Below are 17626 nucleotides of genomic sequence, written 5' to 3'. Positions count from 1 at the left end.
TCCGGACGCGCAGGCTCAGCGGCCATGGCTCACGGGCTAGCCACTCCGTGGCATGTGGGATCTTCCCAGACCGGGGCACAAACCCGTGTCCCCCCTGCATCGGCAGGTGGACTCTCAACCATTGCGCCCCAGGGAAGCCCCGAAACACAAGCTTTAAATGACACAATAGACCAGATAGATTTAATTGATATTTATAGGACATTCCATCCAAAAAAATCAGATTACACTTTCTTAAGTGCGCACAGAACATTCTCCAGGATAGAGCACATCTTGTGTCACAAATCAAACCTCAGTAAATTTAAGAAAATTGAAATCATATCAAGCATCTTTTCTGACCACAACACTATGAGATTAGAAATAAATTACAGGGAAAAAAGGTAAAAAAACACAAAACACATCGAGGCTAAACACTGCTGTACTAAATAACTAAGAGATCACTGAAGAAATCAAGAGGAAATCAAAAAATACCTAGAGACAAATGACAATGAAAACACGATCCAAAACCTATGTGATGCGGTAAAAGCAGTTTATAGCAATACAATCCTACCTCAGGAAACAATAAACACCTCAAATAAACAATCTAACCTTACACCTAAAAGAACTAGAGAAAGAAGAACAAACAAAACCCAAAGTTAGTAGAAGGAAAGAAATCATAAAGATCAGAGCAGAAATAAATGAAATAGAAACAAAGAAAACAATAGCAAAGATCAATAAACCTAAAAGCTGGTTCTTTGAGAGGATAAACAAAATTGATAAGCCATTAGCCAGACTCATCAAGAAAAAGAGGGAGAGTACTCAAATCATTAAAATTAGAAATAAAAAAGGAGAAGTGGGCTTCCCTGGTGGCGCAGTGATTGAGAGTCCGCCTGCCGATGCAGGGGACACGGGTTCGTGCCCCGGTCCAGGAAGATCCCACGTGCTGCGGAGCGGCTGGGCCTGTGAGCCATGGCTGCTGAGCCTACGTGTCCGGAGCCTGTGCTCTGCAACGGGAGAGGCCACAACAGTGAGAGGCCCGCATACAGCAAAAAAAAAAAAAAAAGGAGAAGTTACAACAGACACCACAGAAATACAAAGCACCATAAGACACTACTACAAGCAACTCTATGCCAATAAAATGGACAACCTGGAAGAAATGGACAAATTTTTAGAAAGGTATAACCTTCCAGTACTGAACCAGGAAGAAATAGAAAATATGAACGAACCAATCACAAGTAATGAAGTTGAAACTGTGATTAAAAATCTTCCAACAAATCATAATTCAAAAAATCATGTACCACGGTGTTTATTGCAGCTCTGTTTACAATAGCCAGGACATGGAAGCAACCTAAGTGTCCATCAACAGATGAATAGATAAAGAAGATGTGGCACATATATACAATGGAATATTACTCAGCCATAAAAAGAAATGAAATTGAGGTATTTGTATTGAGGTGGATGGACCTAGAGTCTGTCATACAGAGTGAAGTAAGTCAGAAAGAGAAAAACAAATACCGTAAGCTAACACACATATATGGAATCTAAAAAAAAAAAAAAAAAAAAGGTCATGAAGAACCTAAGGGCAAGATGGGAATAAAGACAGACCTACTAGAGAATGGACTTGAGGGTATGGGGAGGGGGAAGGGTAAGCTGGGACAAAGTGAGAGAGTGGCAAGGACATACATACATAACTGATTCACTTTGTTATAAAACAGAAACTAGCACACCATTATAAAGCAATTATACTCCAATAAAGATGTTAAAAAAAAATCTTCCAACAAACAAAAGTCCAGGACCAGATGGCTTCACAGGTGAGTTCTATCAAACATTTAGAGAAGAGCTAACATCCATCCTTCTCAAACTCTTCCAAAAATTGCAGAAGGAAGGAACACTCCCAAATTCATTCTATGAGGGCACCATCACCCTGATACTAAAACTAGACAAAGATACTACAAAAAAAGAAAATTACAGACCAATATCACTGATGAATATAGATGCAAAAATCCTCAACAAAATACTAGCAAGCAGAATCCACCAACACATTAAAAGGATCATACACCACGATCAAGTGGGATTTATCCCAGGGATGCAAGGATTCTTCAATATATGCAAATCAATCAATGTGATACACCATATTAACAAACTGAAGGAGAAAAACCATATGATCATCTCAATAGATGCAGAAAAAGCTTTTGACAAAATTCAACACCCACTTACGATAAAATCTCTCCAGAAAGTGGGCATAGAGGGAACCTACCTCAACATAATAAAGGCTATATATGACAAGCCCACAGCTAACATCATTCTCATTGGTGAAAAGCTGAAAGCATTCCTCTAAGATCAGGAACAAGGCAAGGATGTCCACTCTCACCACTATTATTCAACATGGTTTTGGAAGTCCTAGCCACGACAATCAGAGAAGAAAAAGAAATAAAAGGAATACAAATTGGAAAAGAAGAAGTAAAACTTTCACTATTTGCAGATGACATGATACTATACATAGAGAATCCTAAAGATGCCACCAGAAAACTACTAGAGCTAACCAATGAACTTGGCAAAGTTGCAGGATACAAAATTAATGCACAGAAATCTCTTGTATTCCTATACACTAATGATGAAAAATCTGAAAGAGAAATTAAGGAAACACTCCCATTTACCATTGCAACAAAAAGGATAAAATACCTCGGAATAAACCTACTTAGGGAGACAAAAGACCTGTATGCAGGAAAGTATAAGACACTGATGAAAGAAATTAAAGATGATACAAATAGATGGAGAGATATACCATGTTCTTGGATTGGAAGAACGATTATTGTGAAAATGACTATACTACCCAAAGCAATCTACAGATTCAATGCAATCCCTATCAAACTAGCAATGGCATTTTTTACAGAACTAGAACAAAGAATCTTAAAATTTTTATGGAGACACAAAAGATCCTGAATAGCCAAAGTGGTCTTGAGGGAAAAAAATGGAGTTGGAGGAATCAGGCTCCCTGACTTCAGACTATACTACAGAGCTACAGTAATCAAGATGATATGGTACTGGCACAAAAACAGGAATATAGATCAATGGAACAGGATAGAAAGCCCAAAGATAAACCCACACACCTATGGTCAACTAATCTATGACAAAGGAGACAAGGATATACAATGGAGAAAAGACAGTCTCTTCAATAACTGGTGCTGGGAAAACTGGACAGCTACATGTAAAAGAATGAAATTAGAACACTCCCTAACACCATACACAAAAATAAACTCAAAATGGATTTGAGACCTAAATGTAAGACTGGACACTATAAAACTCTTAGAGGAAAACATAGGAAGAACACTCTTTGACATAAATCACAGCAAGATCTTTTTTGATCCACCTCCTAGAGTAATGGAAATAAAAACAAAAATAAACAAATGGGACCTAATGAAACCTAAAAGTTTTTGCACAGCAAAGGAAACTACAAACAAGATGAAAAGACAACCCTCAGAGTGGGAGAAAATATTTGCAAACAAATCAATGGACAAAGGATTAATCTCCAAAATACATAAACAGCTCATGCACCTCAATATTAAAAAAACAAACAACCCAATCCAAAAATGGGCAGAAGACCTAAATAGACATTTCCCTAAAGAAGACGTGCAGGTGGCCAAGAAGCACATGAAAAGCTGCTCAACATCACTAATTATTAGAGAAATGCAAATCAAAACTACAGTGAGGTATCACCTCACACCAGTTAGAATGGGCATCATCAGAAAATCTACAAACAGCAAATGCTGGAGAGAGTGTGGAGAAAAGAGAACCCTCTTGCACTGTTGGTGGGAATGTAAATTGATATAGCCACTATGGAGAACAGTATGGAGGTTCCTTAAAAATCTAAAAATAGAGTTACCATATGATCCAGCAATCCCACTACTGGGCATATACCCAGAGAAAACCATAATTCAAAAAGACACATGCACCCCAGTGTTCGTTGCAGCACTATTTACAATAGCCAGGACATGGAAGCAACCTAAATGCCCATCCACAGATGAATGGATAAAGAAGAAGTGGTACATATATACAATGGAATATTACTCAGCCAGAAAAAGGAACGAAAGTGGGTCATTTGTAGGGGCCTGGGTGGATCTAGAGACTGTCATACAGAGTGAAGTAAGTCAGAAAGAGAAAAACAAATATCGTGTATTAACGCATATATGTGGAACCTAGAAAAATGGTACAGATGAACCGGTTTGCAGGGCAGAAATAGAGACACAGATGTAGACAACAAACATATGGACACCAAGGGGGGAAAGCGGCGGGTGTGGTGGTGGTGTGATGGACTGGGAGATTGGGATTGACATATATACACTAAGATGTATAAAATGGATAACTAACGAGAACCTGCTGTATAAAAAAATAAAATTCAAAAAAAAAAAAGATGGTCACGATCATGATGATGCTTTCTTTTCCCAAGTAACACCTTCCCTGAAATGGATGCACCCAAAGCGGTTGGAGAGAAGCACAGTCATTGTAGGGGACTTGAGCTTTGTCTGGCAGACCAAGTGAATAAAAGATATAATGGGATTGAGGTCCTGGATCTTAGATTTAATTATCTTGATTTTTAAAAATTGATAAGCAAGTGGCACGTAAGTCTGCAGCGTTAGGAACTGAGGAGGTGGTGACACTTCAGATACAGAGACGATTTTAGTAAGAGGATCCCAGGTTCCATAGCAACACATTTGAAAATCTCGAAATGAGGATTTTCTGCAGGAGCACAAATGAGTAAAGTGGGCCCCAGACAAGGTAGACAGTCTGAGAAGGTCGGTGTGCGTGTATGACAGACAGGTAGTTGGAGAGCTGCCCGCCCACCAGTGTGAACCGGCTGGCAGCAGCTTCATGGCTTTGAAGAGTGGGCTGCTCCAGAGGCTTCAGGAAGGAAGGAAGCTGCCTGATGGCCTCCCAGGACTAGCCTCACTCTGGTCATGACAGTGACCTGCACGGAGCCTGCCCAGTGCCGGGCTGAGTGCTGGCAGCAGCCGGTTAACCCTCATAGCCACCCCGAGGAGGGTACTTTCTCATCTCCACTTTATACTCAAGGAAGTGGGATATCCTGCCTGCAATCTATAGCTCGTTTGTGGCAAAGCTGAGCTTGGATCCAAGCAAGCTAGTTCTAGAACCCATGTCCTCAGCCGCTGTGATACAGCTTTTCAGCTGACGGATGCACGAATAAAGCCATGGATCAATTTTGCTCACAAATGCAGATGCAAAAAACCTAAGTAAAAGAAGAGCAAATAGCATCTACCAGTATAGGGAAAATATAATCACCAGCAATAGTTAATACCAGTGGCAGGAGGACGGTTTGGTATTAGTAAATCCGATAGTAGATTAAATCATATTACTAGATCAGAGAAGAAACCAGTCATTGTGGCAGATGCTAACAAGGCATTCAAAATGTAGCATCCTGTCTCGACAACTCTTAGTATAGGGGCTGTTTCCTTAATACAGTAAATCCCATCATGTATCAGCCACCAGCGTATTCCTCAAAGGTAAAGTGTGGAGGCGACCCCATTAAAACAAGAAGGATGAGGAGGCCCCAGGAGGCTGTTCCCAGACAGCTTTCCATGAAGTACAGCGAGTGCAGCCGACAGGATCATGGGGCAGGGGGAATATTCGCACATCTGCTCAGAAGATGGAGCGGGCGGAAAAGCTTTTACGGTTAAGAAGCGTGTTCGGGAAGGAGGCCCGGTGCAGAATTATACAAAGATCAGCATCTCCCTCGTACAGCCACAACAGCCAAGCAGGAAGCGTAGTAGGAAAATGTGATGCAAACTGGAAACAAAAATCTGGGACTCCAGGTGTTTCTTTCTTTCTTTGTTCCTTCGTGCAGGCATGCGTGCCGTGCCACGCGGCTTGTGGGATCTGAGTTCCCTGACCAGGGATTGAACCCGGGCCCTAGGCAGTGAAAGTGTGGAGTCCTAACCAGTGGACTGCCCAGGCGTCTGTTTATAAAGCAGACGGGACCTTTGGGTAGGAAGGCCCAGAGCTGTTGAGAAGGGATGGACTCTCGGAAAGGGAGAGAAGGCTGTGATTTGGGGTAGAAAGACTCGTCACCGTGGAGATGGATGTTCCCAGTTCACGCGTGCAGTGTGAACATAGTAAGAGGTCCGGAGATGATTGTAGGAAAGGAGCTTGACCGCTTTACCTTCAGGTTCATCTGGAGGGCTAACACTTATATGAGAATAACCAGTAATATTCTGAAAAGGAAAAGTGGTCAGGTGGACACGGGGCAGGCTGAGGTGGCGACTTGTTCTTTCAAAGCCAAAAATATAGAAATCAGAAGCTTATAGTAATTAATATGGTGTAGGTTTGGTCGCCAGAATAGTTCTGTGAAATCGTATAGCGATTCATTTAACATGGGTGGGAAGGAATGACTTGAGTCATCAGTGGAGTTGGAAAAACTGGCTAGATGGTTCCATTTCGGGAAAATAAACCGCCCAATAGAAAAACACGGAGTCAGAGCAGAAATGCGTGGTTCACAAGAGAAGAAAAATACCAACAAACAGTCAGTGAATGTACACCAGGAGTTTAATCTTACCAGGAATCTAATAAGTGCAGCTTAAATAAGACTGAGTTTTTGTCTGTGCAGTTTGCAAAGAGCTTTTCTACATTCTCTGTTTGGAAGGGTGGCCTGAGAAAGGGGTGTTCGAACTCAGCAGTGGGGAATGGTCATCTGTGGGGCGCACACAGCCTGAAGAATCACTGGGAAGGCACACCCGTTTACCCAGCAAATTCTACTTTGAGAATTGTATTCAGTGAAAGGACAGGTTGACAAAGATGAGTTTAAGCTTGCCCTCTAAAAATTTGAAGCAATCTAAAAGGTTCTCAAAGTGAAATTTGTTAGACTGTGGCATTTTTGTACATAGAATATTATGTAATTATTAAGTGATGTCTATGGTGTATTCTGTGAAAAAACTTAGTCATAAAACAAGATGTTATTCATTGTTTACAAGTGATCTGCAAACTCTGGCCCACAGGCCACAGGGGCCCTTCAGCTAGTTCACATGGCCCTTGAGTGGAGAATGGTCTTACTTTCTTTGTTGTTTTTTTGGCTGCGTTGGGCCTTCCTTGCTATGCGCAGGCTTTATCTAGTTGCGGCGAGTGGGGACTACTCTTCCTTGCGGTGTGCGGGCTTCGCATTGCGGTGGCTCCTCTTGTTGCGGAGCACAGGCTCTAGGCACGCGGGCTTCAGTAGTTGTGGCTCGTGGGCTCAGTAGTTGTGGCTCACGGGCTCTAGGTGCGTGGGCTTCAGTAGCTGTGGCGCACAGGCTTAGTTGCTCTGTGGCATATGGGATCTTCCCAGACCAGGGCTCGAACCCGTGTCCCCTGCATTGGCAGGCGGATTCTTAACCACTGCGCCACCAGGGAAGTCCCTGGTCTTACAGTTTTAATAGTTGAAAAAAATTAAGACTGTTTTGTGATAGGTGAAAATCAAATGAAATGTCAGAGAGCAGAGATCAAGTTTATTGGCACGTGGTCATACCCACTTTTTGGCGTATTGTCCGCGGCTGTTTGTGAGCTACGGTGGCAGAGCTGAAAAGCTGCAGCAGAGACCACCTGGCCCACCAGGACGATGATATTTACCACGTGCATTTTACAGAAAACGCTTCCTGACTCTCACTTTATTCTATGCAAAGTCTGGAAAGGAGAGAGGGAAAACATTGGCAGGCAGTGCTCTGAAGATTGATCTTCATTTTCTTATATTTTTCTGTTTTAATTTTTTGCATAAGCACGTATTACAGTGACTCTTAAATCAAGTTACTCTTTCAAAGTTAAGGATTATTTGTTTTAATAACCTAAGGGCTCATATTTATTCTTTGCGTTGCAGCTAGAAACAACCAGAATGTCTTTCTTGTTCCCTCCGCCCACACCAATTCTTCACATGGCACTCAGTCTGTTGAAAATGATCGATTGAAGTGATCTGTTACTGTAAATCAGATTCATCTGTTCAAAGGTTCTTTCCTGCACACTTGGTTGAAGGCCAGCTCTGTCAGGGACAGGGCTCATTGTGGAGGCTGGTTGCAGCAGGTTAAGTGGGCTGCAGGCATAACCCAGCTTGGCTCTGTGAGGGGTCTGAGCACACTAGTATTCAGTGCATTGGCCACGAGGTTTTGAGATGGCCTTTTTTTTTGGCTGTGCGCGGGCCTCTCACTGTTGTGGCCTCTCCCGTTGCGGAGCACAGGCTCCGGACGCGCAGGCTCAGCAGCCATGGCTCACGGGCCCAGCTGCTCCGCAGCATGCGGGATCCTCCCGGACTGGGGCACAAACCCGTGTCCCCTGCATCGGCAGGCGGACTGTCAACCACTGCGCCACCAGGGAAGCCCGAGATGGCCATTTTTTAAAATTGTGGATGTAATGCATGATTGCGCTGACCACTTATACAGTTGAAGTTTGACGTTGGAAAGCTGACTTCAAATAAATCATTGCGTCATCTATCCCAAGTTAACCTGTATTAAATGACTAAAATACCACATTTATACTTCTTCCTTGTCCCCTCCTTCCCTCCGTGCCCCAGTGTTTCATGATGAGCCCCTTGGAAAGCACCCCCATAGTAAGATCCCCTCCTGTAGGGAGTTCTCCCAAAGGCATATTTGGTAAGTGACCTGGGACCCCCTGCTGACCATAGGCCAGAATGAGGAGTTAGAACCTCTCGGACCCCATCCAAGGGAAATTTAATAACTGGTGTATTAAAGGACGAGTGGTGTGAGCTGGTGGGTCTTTGTGCTGGGCACTGGGGGCCACCAGAGGCTGGGATGGCACTCAGACCCCATGGCCGGCTGGTTTCATCCCTGTACATGCAGGATGGCAGGAACAGCCAATGTTAAGTCAACCCTACCAGCCTTAGGGGTGGGGGGAAGAGTCCTGCAAGGCTACTCACGGGTCTGGTTCGCACACCGGAGGTTCAGCCTTGCCCGCTCCTGAATTTACTTAACAGTATCGGCCTATTGCAGGGTGTCCCCTGTCATCCTGGGGCCACCAGGACCCAAATGCCCAGAGGGATGTCTTCTGGTCAGGAATCAATCACCTGGGTCTACAAACTGCCACTCAGCACTTTTCCCGTCCATGTCGGGGAACCTGGTCGTCTTCGAGCAGGTGGTTTGCAGATGGTTTCCTCCCATGGCACGGGTGCTGGGCTGCCCCGAGTTCCCGTGGACCTGACCCAGCTCTCACGCATCACCTGCTGTGCCATCATGTCACCTGCAGGGTTCCAGCCACAGGCGCCTGAGTCCTTCCCATCATCCCGTCTCCCCTCTGCTCCCTGACACCAGCGTTCCTGGACCCCATCAGGGCCTCCCCCCTGCCCTTCCCTCTGCCCATCTTGCCTCCCTCTTTTCCTCTCTGGACTTGGATTCCACAGCCTGTCACCATCACCCCGACCTCGGCCCTGGGGCCCCAAGCACAGCAGACCCATCCCCAGCGCAGTCCAGGTGTCTGCCTGCTTTGGTCCTGCATAGCTGGAAAAAAACCCCAGATCGCTGGCTCATCTTCCTTAATTCATGAGCCCTGACTCTGATGGCCCCAGACCACCCACTCTCTGTGCCCTTAGAGCCTGCTTCACACCCCCTTTCTGACTCCAGTGCCGCCTCCCCATCCTCACTCTCAGTAGGTGAACTTATTTCACCGAGAAAATGCGAACGTTCTAAAGAGACCTCCCGTCTGCCTCCCACCGCCTCTGCCAGCTCCCACACAGCTGTTCTCTCCTGCTTTCTCTCCCTCCTGTCTACTGGGGGGCGGGGGGCTGTGTGCTGTAGGCGCCGGCCACCCGCTCCCTGGAGGAGGACATTCCCAACCGGTCCCCTCTCCTGAAGTTAAATAATTTCCTACTCCTGCATGCCGATCTACTGGTCCTGTCCTGTATCCCTCCGTAGCCACGTCTGCACTCGGGCAGGTGTGTGAAACTCAGGAAATCAGGTCATGGCACCAGTTGCATTTGGAAACAGAAACCTGGACACCACCCCCCCTTTCCTTTGCAAAGCCAATGACGTTTCCACCTGCCTGCTGCATAAGCCTGAGTAGAAATTTGACGATGACTAAAAACTGCAGCTGACGATGAAGTGTGCTTTACCCTGCTGACCTTAAGCGATGCCCTCTTATGCTTTAGTTTGTCAACATGCCCTGCCTTGTGTTAAAATATTTTTCCTTTCCCAGGACATGGGCAAATTTTCCCTCACCTACGAGGCCTCCATGACCCGGCTCTTCCGAGAGGGCAGGACGGAGACCGTGCGTTCCTGCACCACTGAGTCGTGCAACTTTGTGCTGGCCATGGTGGACCCCACGCAGACGGTAGGTGCTGCCCGGCCGGGAGCGGGACAGTGCTTTTCACAGAACAGCCCCTGAGGTTGACATGCAGCCTTCCCTGATTAAATCCCATGCGTACTTTCTCCAGCAGGTCCGTGTCCAGCATCTCCCTCCCTTCACCCCTCTCGAAGGGACACAAAGTATTAAAAGGTGACTCTCGGGGACTTCCCAGGCGGTCCAGTGGTTAGGACTCCGCGCTTCCACTGCAGGGGGTGCGGGTTCAACCCATGGTCGGGGAGCTAAGATCCTGCATGCCTCGTGGTGTGGCAAAAAAAAAAAAAAAAAGGTAACCGTTAGGAGACACAAAGGTTCATGTTTGCATCAATCTTCTGTCCTTCTGTAAAGTCTATAAATCAGATTATACTTCCTGAGAGTCTTTAAATCAGAGTAGTACACAGCCAGTGAATAAAGGAGTGGCAGGGAGATGCTGCAAGACGGTGCAAGTAGTCGGTGTCTGGGTGGGAAAACAGTGACTATCACAGGAGCCTTCTGTTCGGGGTTCCTGAAGCCTGCTGCCCATGCTGAAGCTTCTTGAGCAGGCTTGGGGCTCCAGGTTTTCTGTACGTTGCCTTTGACAATCCTAGCGGTGGCCCCTGAAGTATCATCAGTTTATTCTTGTAGATAAAGGAACAGAGACTTAGATGAATTCGGCAAACTGCTGGGCCGCACACCTAGTTAGGGGCTGAGGCCCATCCACGGCCAGTTCTGCCTGACCCGGAGTGCAGGTGCCTGCTGACCCCCGAGGAGACATGGCCCAGGGCTCTTGCTCTGCTCTGGAGGAACCTCCGTTCTGCAAAGGCTTTCGATTCTGTGGGAAGAGCTCAGTAGGTCTTGTGACGGATTGCTCTGATCTGTCATTAGCTACCTTCAGAATCATCATTAGCTGCCTTCAGAATCAGCCTTGAGGACCAGTTCTGGAGTCGGGGGGCCAAAACCCGGATGGGCCTCCATATCCCACGGAAGGGTGCTGTGTCACCTCGTTCTGTGATTGACTGTACAGGGCCCAAATGAAGCTGAAGCAGGCTTTTCGGGTCCAACCTGAAGGCCCCAGAAGCGCTGTTTTAGTAGAACTTCCAGACCACTTTGGAGGGTTATTTTTGACCTGCAGGAACATCGCAGCCCGCTGAGAGGGACAGACCGTCATTTCCACTTGATGAGACTTGGAGGCTGGAGCTTTCCTACCTGCTTGGTGGTCTCATTTGTATAAAAGGTGGAATGATGCCCAGTGGGCTGCACACAGGACCCCGAAACTGCCTCTCCAACAACTTGTCCCCCTGCAGCCTCCACGCCGCCCCGTTCGCAGCAAATCTGCGGAAGCGGCAGCCGGCCAGTGGGGTTTCTGGTCAGGTCGCCTTGGCAACTACCCAGAGACCCCCCCCCCCGCACCCGCACCGCCACCAGTGACCTGATTTCTCAGCACCTTGTCGGACCGCTGGAGAGAAGGGCCATGAGCCTCATCCTGGAGCTTAGCCCATGATGCACGACTTGAAAGTCCCCGTCTTTTGTTATTTTAGGCTGAACAGAGGCTCAAGTTATTCAAGATTGCGTGCAAGAAGCATCAGCACCTGTGCCGCCTGGCGATGACCGGTGCCGGGATCGACCGCCATCTCTTCTGCCTCTATGTGGTGTCCAAATACCTCGCTGTTGACTCCCCTTTCCTGAAGGAGGTGAGTCACTTCTGGGGCAGCCCGCTCAGCTTTCTTGGCTAAACCAAAACTTAGTAGATCAGTAGTACAGCTTTGCCAATCGGAACTGGCCTCACAGGTGGGTCTTGGGGCTCAACTGTCCTCACCATGGAAAATTGGAGCCGCATTTCTTCAACCCCTGGAATGCCATGGCTTGTACGAAAATAATTAGCAGGTGATGAGCTCTGAGTGTTTTTTTCTTTTCCTTCAGCCGTGCCACGCAGCATGCGAACTCTCAGTTCCCCGACCAGGGATCGAACCCATGCCCCCTGCAGTGGAAGTGTGGAGTCTTAACCACTGGACCGCCAGGGAAGTCCCAATAAAATTTAATTTTTTAATAATGGCTGTGTTTAACAAGCAGCTTGGAAAATTCCGGAAATTTGGCAGCCATCTCAGGGGAGCTGGTACCAGTCAGCTCCAGCACACCACTGCCCCCGTTCCGAATCTTACTCCACGTATCTGCCACCTTCCCTGCCTTAAGACCCCATCAGCCGGTGTTGGCCCCTCCAGTCCGGGTGTCCTCACCTGCTCCATCCCTCTCCGCAGACCTCCTGCCCTGAGCCACCGGCGAGGACTTCAGGGACATAGGCCTCTGGTGTCTGAAACAGTGCGAACACCGAAGAGGATGGAATTGGGAAGTGTTGTTGGAACATTTCCTTGTTTTACTCCACAGGTGCTATCTGAGCCTTGGAGATTATCCACCAGCCAGACCCCTCAGCAGCAGGTGGAACTGTTCAATTTGGAAAGGAATCCAGAGTACGTGTCAAGCGGAGGCGGCTTTGGACCGGTAAGCGGCCAAGCGTCTGCAGATATTGATGGCAGTCTCATAGTGAAAATGTCAGAAATTCCCTTTGCCCGTGGCCTCATTGCCCAGGGTTCTATTGATGGATTGGCCGTGCCCCGTGGCATGCAGGATCTTAGTTCCCCGGCCAGGGATGGAACCCATGCCCCCTGCAGTGGAAGCGCGGGGTCTCAACCACTGGACCGCCAGGGAGGTTCCCCCACGGATCCATTTAAACCTGCTTTTCCATAGGTTGCTGACGACGGCTATGGGGTGTCGTACATTCTCGTGGGTGAGAAGCTCATCAGTTTCCACATTTCTTCCAAGTTCTCCTGCCCTGAGACAGTAAGTACAAAACAAAAGTTCTCTTTTCTAAAGTTGGGGTTTTTCACTGTTTTCTTTTGAGCACGTCCTTGATTTGACAGAAAATTTCAATTCAGTTATGTACTCTTACTTGGTTGGGACATTTTCAAAACAAGGATTTTGAAAGTCTCTTAATAGTTTTAAAGGGATCGATCTTATTTGGTTGAAAGTGTGTATCTTTGCTGGTCAGGGTGGTTTTAAATCGTAATGTTGGAGTGCTTCTACAGCTTCCAGACTCTCTGTAACATTGGAGGGTGGACTAAGATTCGTGTGCACGTGCTAAGAAATACATATACACATTGAAGCAGGGGTCTGCAGTGTTCTCTGTGAGTGGAACCCATGACCACCTTCCTAGCATGGCACATTTAATCCTTATTTATATTTTCTCCTTTCCACATTGTACATAGCCTGACAGGCAATGCCAGGTTCACCTTTAACAGAGAAGATTGGAATTCACTTGCTTATTGTGTTTTATGTAACACATTGACATTAGGGGAAGCCTTAGATTAGGGGAAACCACACCCACACAGAATGTAAATTGGTGCAGCCACTATGGAAAACAGTATGGAGGTTCCTTAAGAAACTAAAAATAGAGCTACCATATTATCCTGCAATCCCACTCCTGGGCATATATCCAAAGAAAACTCTTAATTCAAAAAGATAACATGGGGCTTCCCTGGTGGCGCAATGGTTGGGGGTCCGCCTGCCGATGCAGGGGACATGGGTTTGTGCCCTGGTCTGGGAGGATCCCACATGCCGCGGAGCAGCTGGTCCCGTGCGCCATGGCCACGGAGCCTGCGCATCCGGAGCCTGTGCTCCGCAACGGGAGAGGCCACAACAGTGAGAGGCCCGCGTACCGCAAAAAAAAAAAAAAAAAAAAAAAAAGATAACATGCACCCCAATGTTCATAGTGGCACTATTTACAATAGCTAAGACATGGAAGCAACCTGAATGTCCCTCAAGAGATGAATGGATAAAGAAGATGTAGTGTGTGTGCGTGTGTGTGTGTGTGTATATATACACACACGCATACACACACAGTGGAATATTACTCTGCCATAAAAAGTGAAATAATGCCATTTGCAGCAACATGGTTGGACCTAGGGATTATCATACTAAGTGAAGTAAGTCAGACAGAGAAAGATAAATATCACATACAATCACTTATATGTAGAATCTAAAAAAATGATAAAAATGAACTTATTTACAAAACGGAAATAGAGTCACAGACATAGAAAACAAACTTATGGTTACCAAAGGGAAAAGGGGGTGGGGAGGGATAAATTAGGAGTTTGGGATTAGCAGATACACATTACTATATATAAAGTAGATAGTCAATAAGGACCTACTGTATAGCACAAGGAACTCTACTCAGTATTCTGTAATAACCTGTATGGGAAAAGAATCTGAAAAAGAATGGATATATGTATATGTATAACTGATTCACTTTGCTGTACACCTGAAACTAACACAACATTGTAAATCAACTATAATATAAAATAAAAATTAAATTAAAAAAACAAACTATCAGTTATTTCACTGCAAAAGATAAAGTGTTGGAAGCTAATGGAAACTTCAAAAGGTGTGTGACAATTAGCTGAGGCATGGAAACGATGTCTGCTCCATACAATAAGTTATATGAGAAGAATAAGACAGGTACTGTTCAAACTACTCTTTTTTTTTTTTTTTTTTTTGCGGTACGCGGGCCTCTCACCGTTGTGGCCTCTCCCGTTGCGGAGCACAGGCTCCGGACGCGCAGGCTCAGCGGCCATGGCTCACGGGCCCAGCCGCTCCGCGGCATGCGGGATCCTCCCGGACCGGGGCACGAACCCGTGTCCCCTGCATCGGCAGGCGGACTCTCAACCACTGCGCCACCAGGGAAGCCCCAAACTACTCTTGATAAGTTGTTTTTACAAAGAAATAAAGCACCTTAGTTTTCAAAAACAAAACAAAACAAATATACACTACTATATATAAAATAGGTAAGCAACCAAGTCGTACTGTATAGCACAGGGAACTATATGCAGTGTCTTGTAACAACCTATCATGGAAAATGAAAACACACACACACACACACACACACACACGTATGCTATCTTTGTTAACCCTTAACATCTCTCCAGACGCTATAACTTAATGATTAAGTGACTAAGTCAAAGCTTAGAGAATTGGCAAAAAGGAATGTTAGTTCTTCGAGTCAGATTACAAGTGAAAAGGCTTGAAATGTGAGAATTTCCACATTGTAACCTGTTTCTGTTTTTTGTTTTTAAATGAAAGGATTCTCATCGCTTTGGGAAGAACCTGAAACAAGCAATGATTGACATCGTGAGTTTGTTCGGGCTCAGCTCCAATTCCAAAAAGTAAATCCCTTAGCACTGCCGGGAAGGAAAATGAGCTCTTCGGATGAAAAACCAAATGAAAAATAGCTGTGAATCCTGATTGTAGTTCAGGATGAAAATTTGCTCTAAAAGACTCAGACGTTTCCTTTCCTTCGAGGGTTTGGTGTTCTTGCTTTTCTAGACGGCAGGCGCCACCCCATGAAGTATAACCCTACTCCTTCCAAGCAGGTCCTAACCTGGGGGACACTGGATTAAAGTCCCCACTAAGGTCTTCCCATCGCCTTGTGTTTCTTAAGGGATGAAACTGTCGTTGAGCGATTTATGGAATGAGTGGGGCTGTGACTTCATACTCGTTGGAAACGGCCGACCCGGCACGCTTCCTCGGCGGCCACTGGACACTTGGTACTTACGGGCATTTAATTTTATCAGAGCGATGTAAACATTTGTTTCCTTCCGAGAGAAGAGCATTGTTTAAGCTGCAGATGTTAGCAGTTAGTAGCCAACGCACATGCAATGCACTAACCAAGAAAAGCTGTGCTTTTGGAACCCATTCTGTCCCTGTGGTAACTCTGTCACTGTCTAGTTTGGTCATCTGCATTTGCCTCTCCATGTTTGAAGCATGTAGTATGTCTCATCTTTAGTTTTCCTGACCTTGCAAGTCTTCGAAACCCAGTGCCTTAAAAACGGAAGGCCCTAAATGTAAGGGAGACTGCACGAGAGGTCTATTTTGTAAAGTCTTTAGGTGGAATTGTGGGTGTCTTACTGCTTCTCAACTTACTGGGTGGATAACCCTATGTAGGCATTTTACTGTGGTGTCCCTGTATCCCAGAAGGACCAGTTCCCTTACGAGGGCAGTTGTGCTGCATTCCCCCACCAGACTGCCTTCCTGATGCTTCCTCGTTAAGCTGCAAAAGAAGACGTGGGCGTGCCTCAGAAATGGGGAGCAGGGGATGTGATGATCGAAGATCATGCGTCTGGAGCACTCACTGAAAAATCAAACATCCTAGGTGCCTCAGGATTCCTGCTTACCCAAACTGGCAGCAGGGAGAACATGACGTTTGCCACTGAGGAGGGAACAAAACTTGAGAAAAGCAAACCTCAGGGCAGTCAGGGTTGGGCATCCCAGCTGGTGAGAGAGGAGACGCACTCCCGTTTCCAGGGAGACGGAGGGAGATGGGTTATCGGTGACCTCCTAGAATGTCACAGGTGACAGGTGCTGGGTTTAACACAGCCTACCCTTTGGACGGGAGTGCCTTGATCGAGTGATTGACCAGAAAGCGATGAGGCGCTGAATCGTCTTCAGTATTTAATGTAAAAAGAACGGATCATGGAATGAAATAATACCCACTGCCTCTGGGCTGTAATGACAAGCTTAGCTGTCCGTCTGTTAAAATCATGTATTTATTTTTCTGACCACTATGTTCTGGTGGGGCTCGCCGCTCTAAGAGTTCTGAACTCCAGCGATATGGTGACGAGGCCGAACCCTTGGAGCAAGAGGAAGGCGCTTGCTGCGGAGCACGTGCATATTTTATTCCTGTACATGTTGTGGTGTAAAAACCCCACCTAAATGGGCCAAAGACTTTTTTTTTCTTTTAAAAGCAAGCAGAAATGAGAACGGACGAAAAAAGCAAAAAGGGACATCTAACCACCACAGCAACAAAAGGCCCTGTTCATCTGTGTTATGTAGTCAAGGAGGCGTGAGGGGTACAGCCCCTCTGCCTCAGCGAGGTGTAGCTCCCAGTCGAAGCCAGGGCCACTGAAATCATACACTGTTGACCACTGACCAGTCTGTATTATGATTCACGGGTGAATTCGAGCACAGACATGTTAGCACTCAGACTTACTTGGGCTTGTCTCTCAGGTTTTAAGTGTTTCAAATGTAATCACTGCTAATCCGTGCAGTTATCAATGCAATTTTATATTCCCTAAAAGGAGGAAGAATGGGTTTTTATTGTACATGTTGAAAGCAGGGGGTAGGAGTATGATGTATTTAATTGAATTTGGAATAAGCCATAGTCTTAACGGAGCTGTGGTCTGAATTTGTTATCTTGAATTGGCCATTGCATGTAAATACAATATGCTTTTTTGGATAAATCTTAGAAATGCAGTATGAATGTTATCATTAATAAAAACATTAATTCCAGTCTACCACA

At 46.0% G+C, this 17626-nt stretch overlaps 1 protein-coding gene across 2 annotated transcripts in view; it reads left to right on the top strand.

Moving 5' to 3' along the window:
- Positions 1 to 17626, top strand: part of CPT1A (carnitine palmitoyltransferase 1A) — a 65630-nt gene extending 48004 nt beyond the window's left edge. For both annotated transcript variants that reach the window (XM_081241529.1, XM_081241530.1), the window contains exons 15-19: positions 10156 to 10290; positions 11820 to 11972; positions 12664 to 12777; positions 13024 to 13116; positions 15412 to 17626. In XM_081241529.1, coding sequence (XP_081097655.1) covers positions 10156 to 10290; positions 11820 to 11972; positions 12664 to 12777; positions 13024 to 13116; positions 15412 to 15498 — 582 coding nt within the window. In that variant the 3' untranslated portion in view covers positions 15499 to 17626. The remainder of the gene's footprint in view (positions 1 to 10155; positions 10291 to 11819; positions 11973 to 12663; positions 12778 to 13023; positions 13117 to 15411) is intronic.

The sequence above is a fragment of the Mesoplodon bidens genome, assembly GCF_964165515.1.
Source record: "Mesoplodon bidens genome assembly, chromosome: 7".
NCBI lineage: Eukaryota > Metazoa > Chordata > Mammalia > Artiodactyla > Ziphiidae > Mesoplodon > Mesoplodon bidens.
Note: the sequence above shows the minus strand (reverse complement) of the source record. Positions and strands in the feature narration are given on the sequence as shown.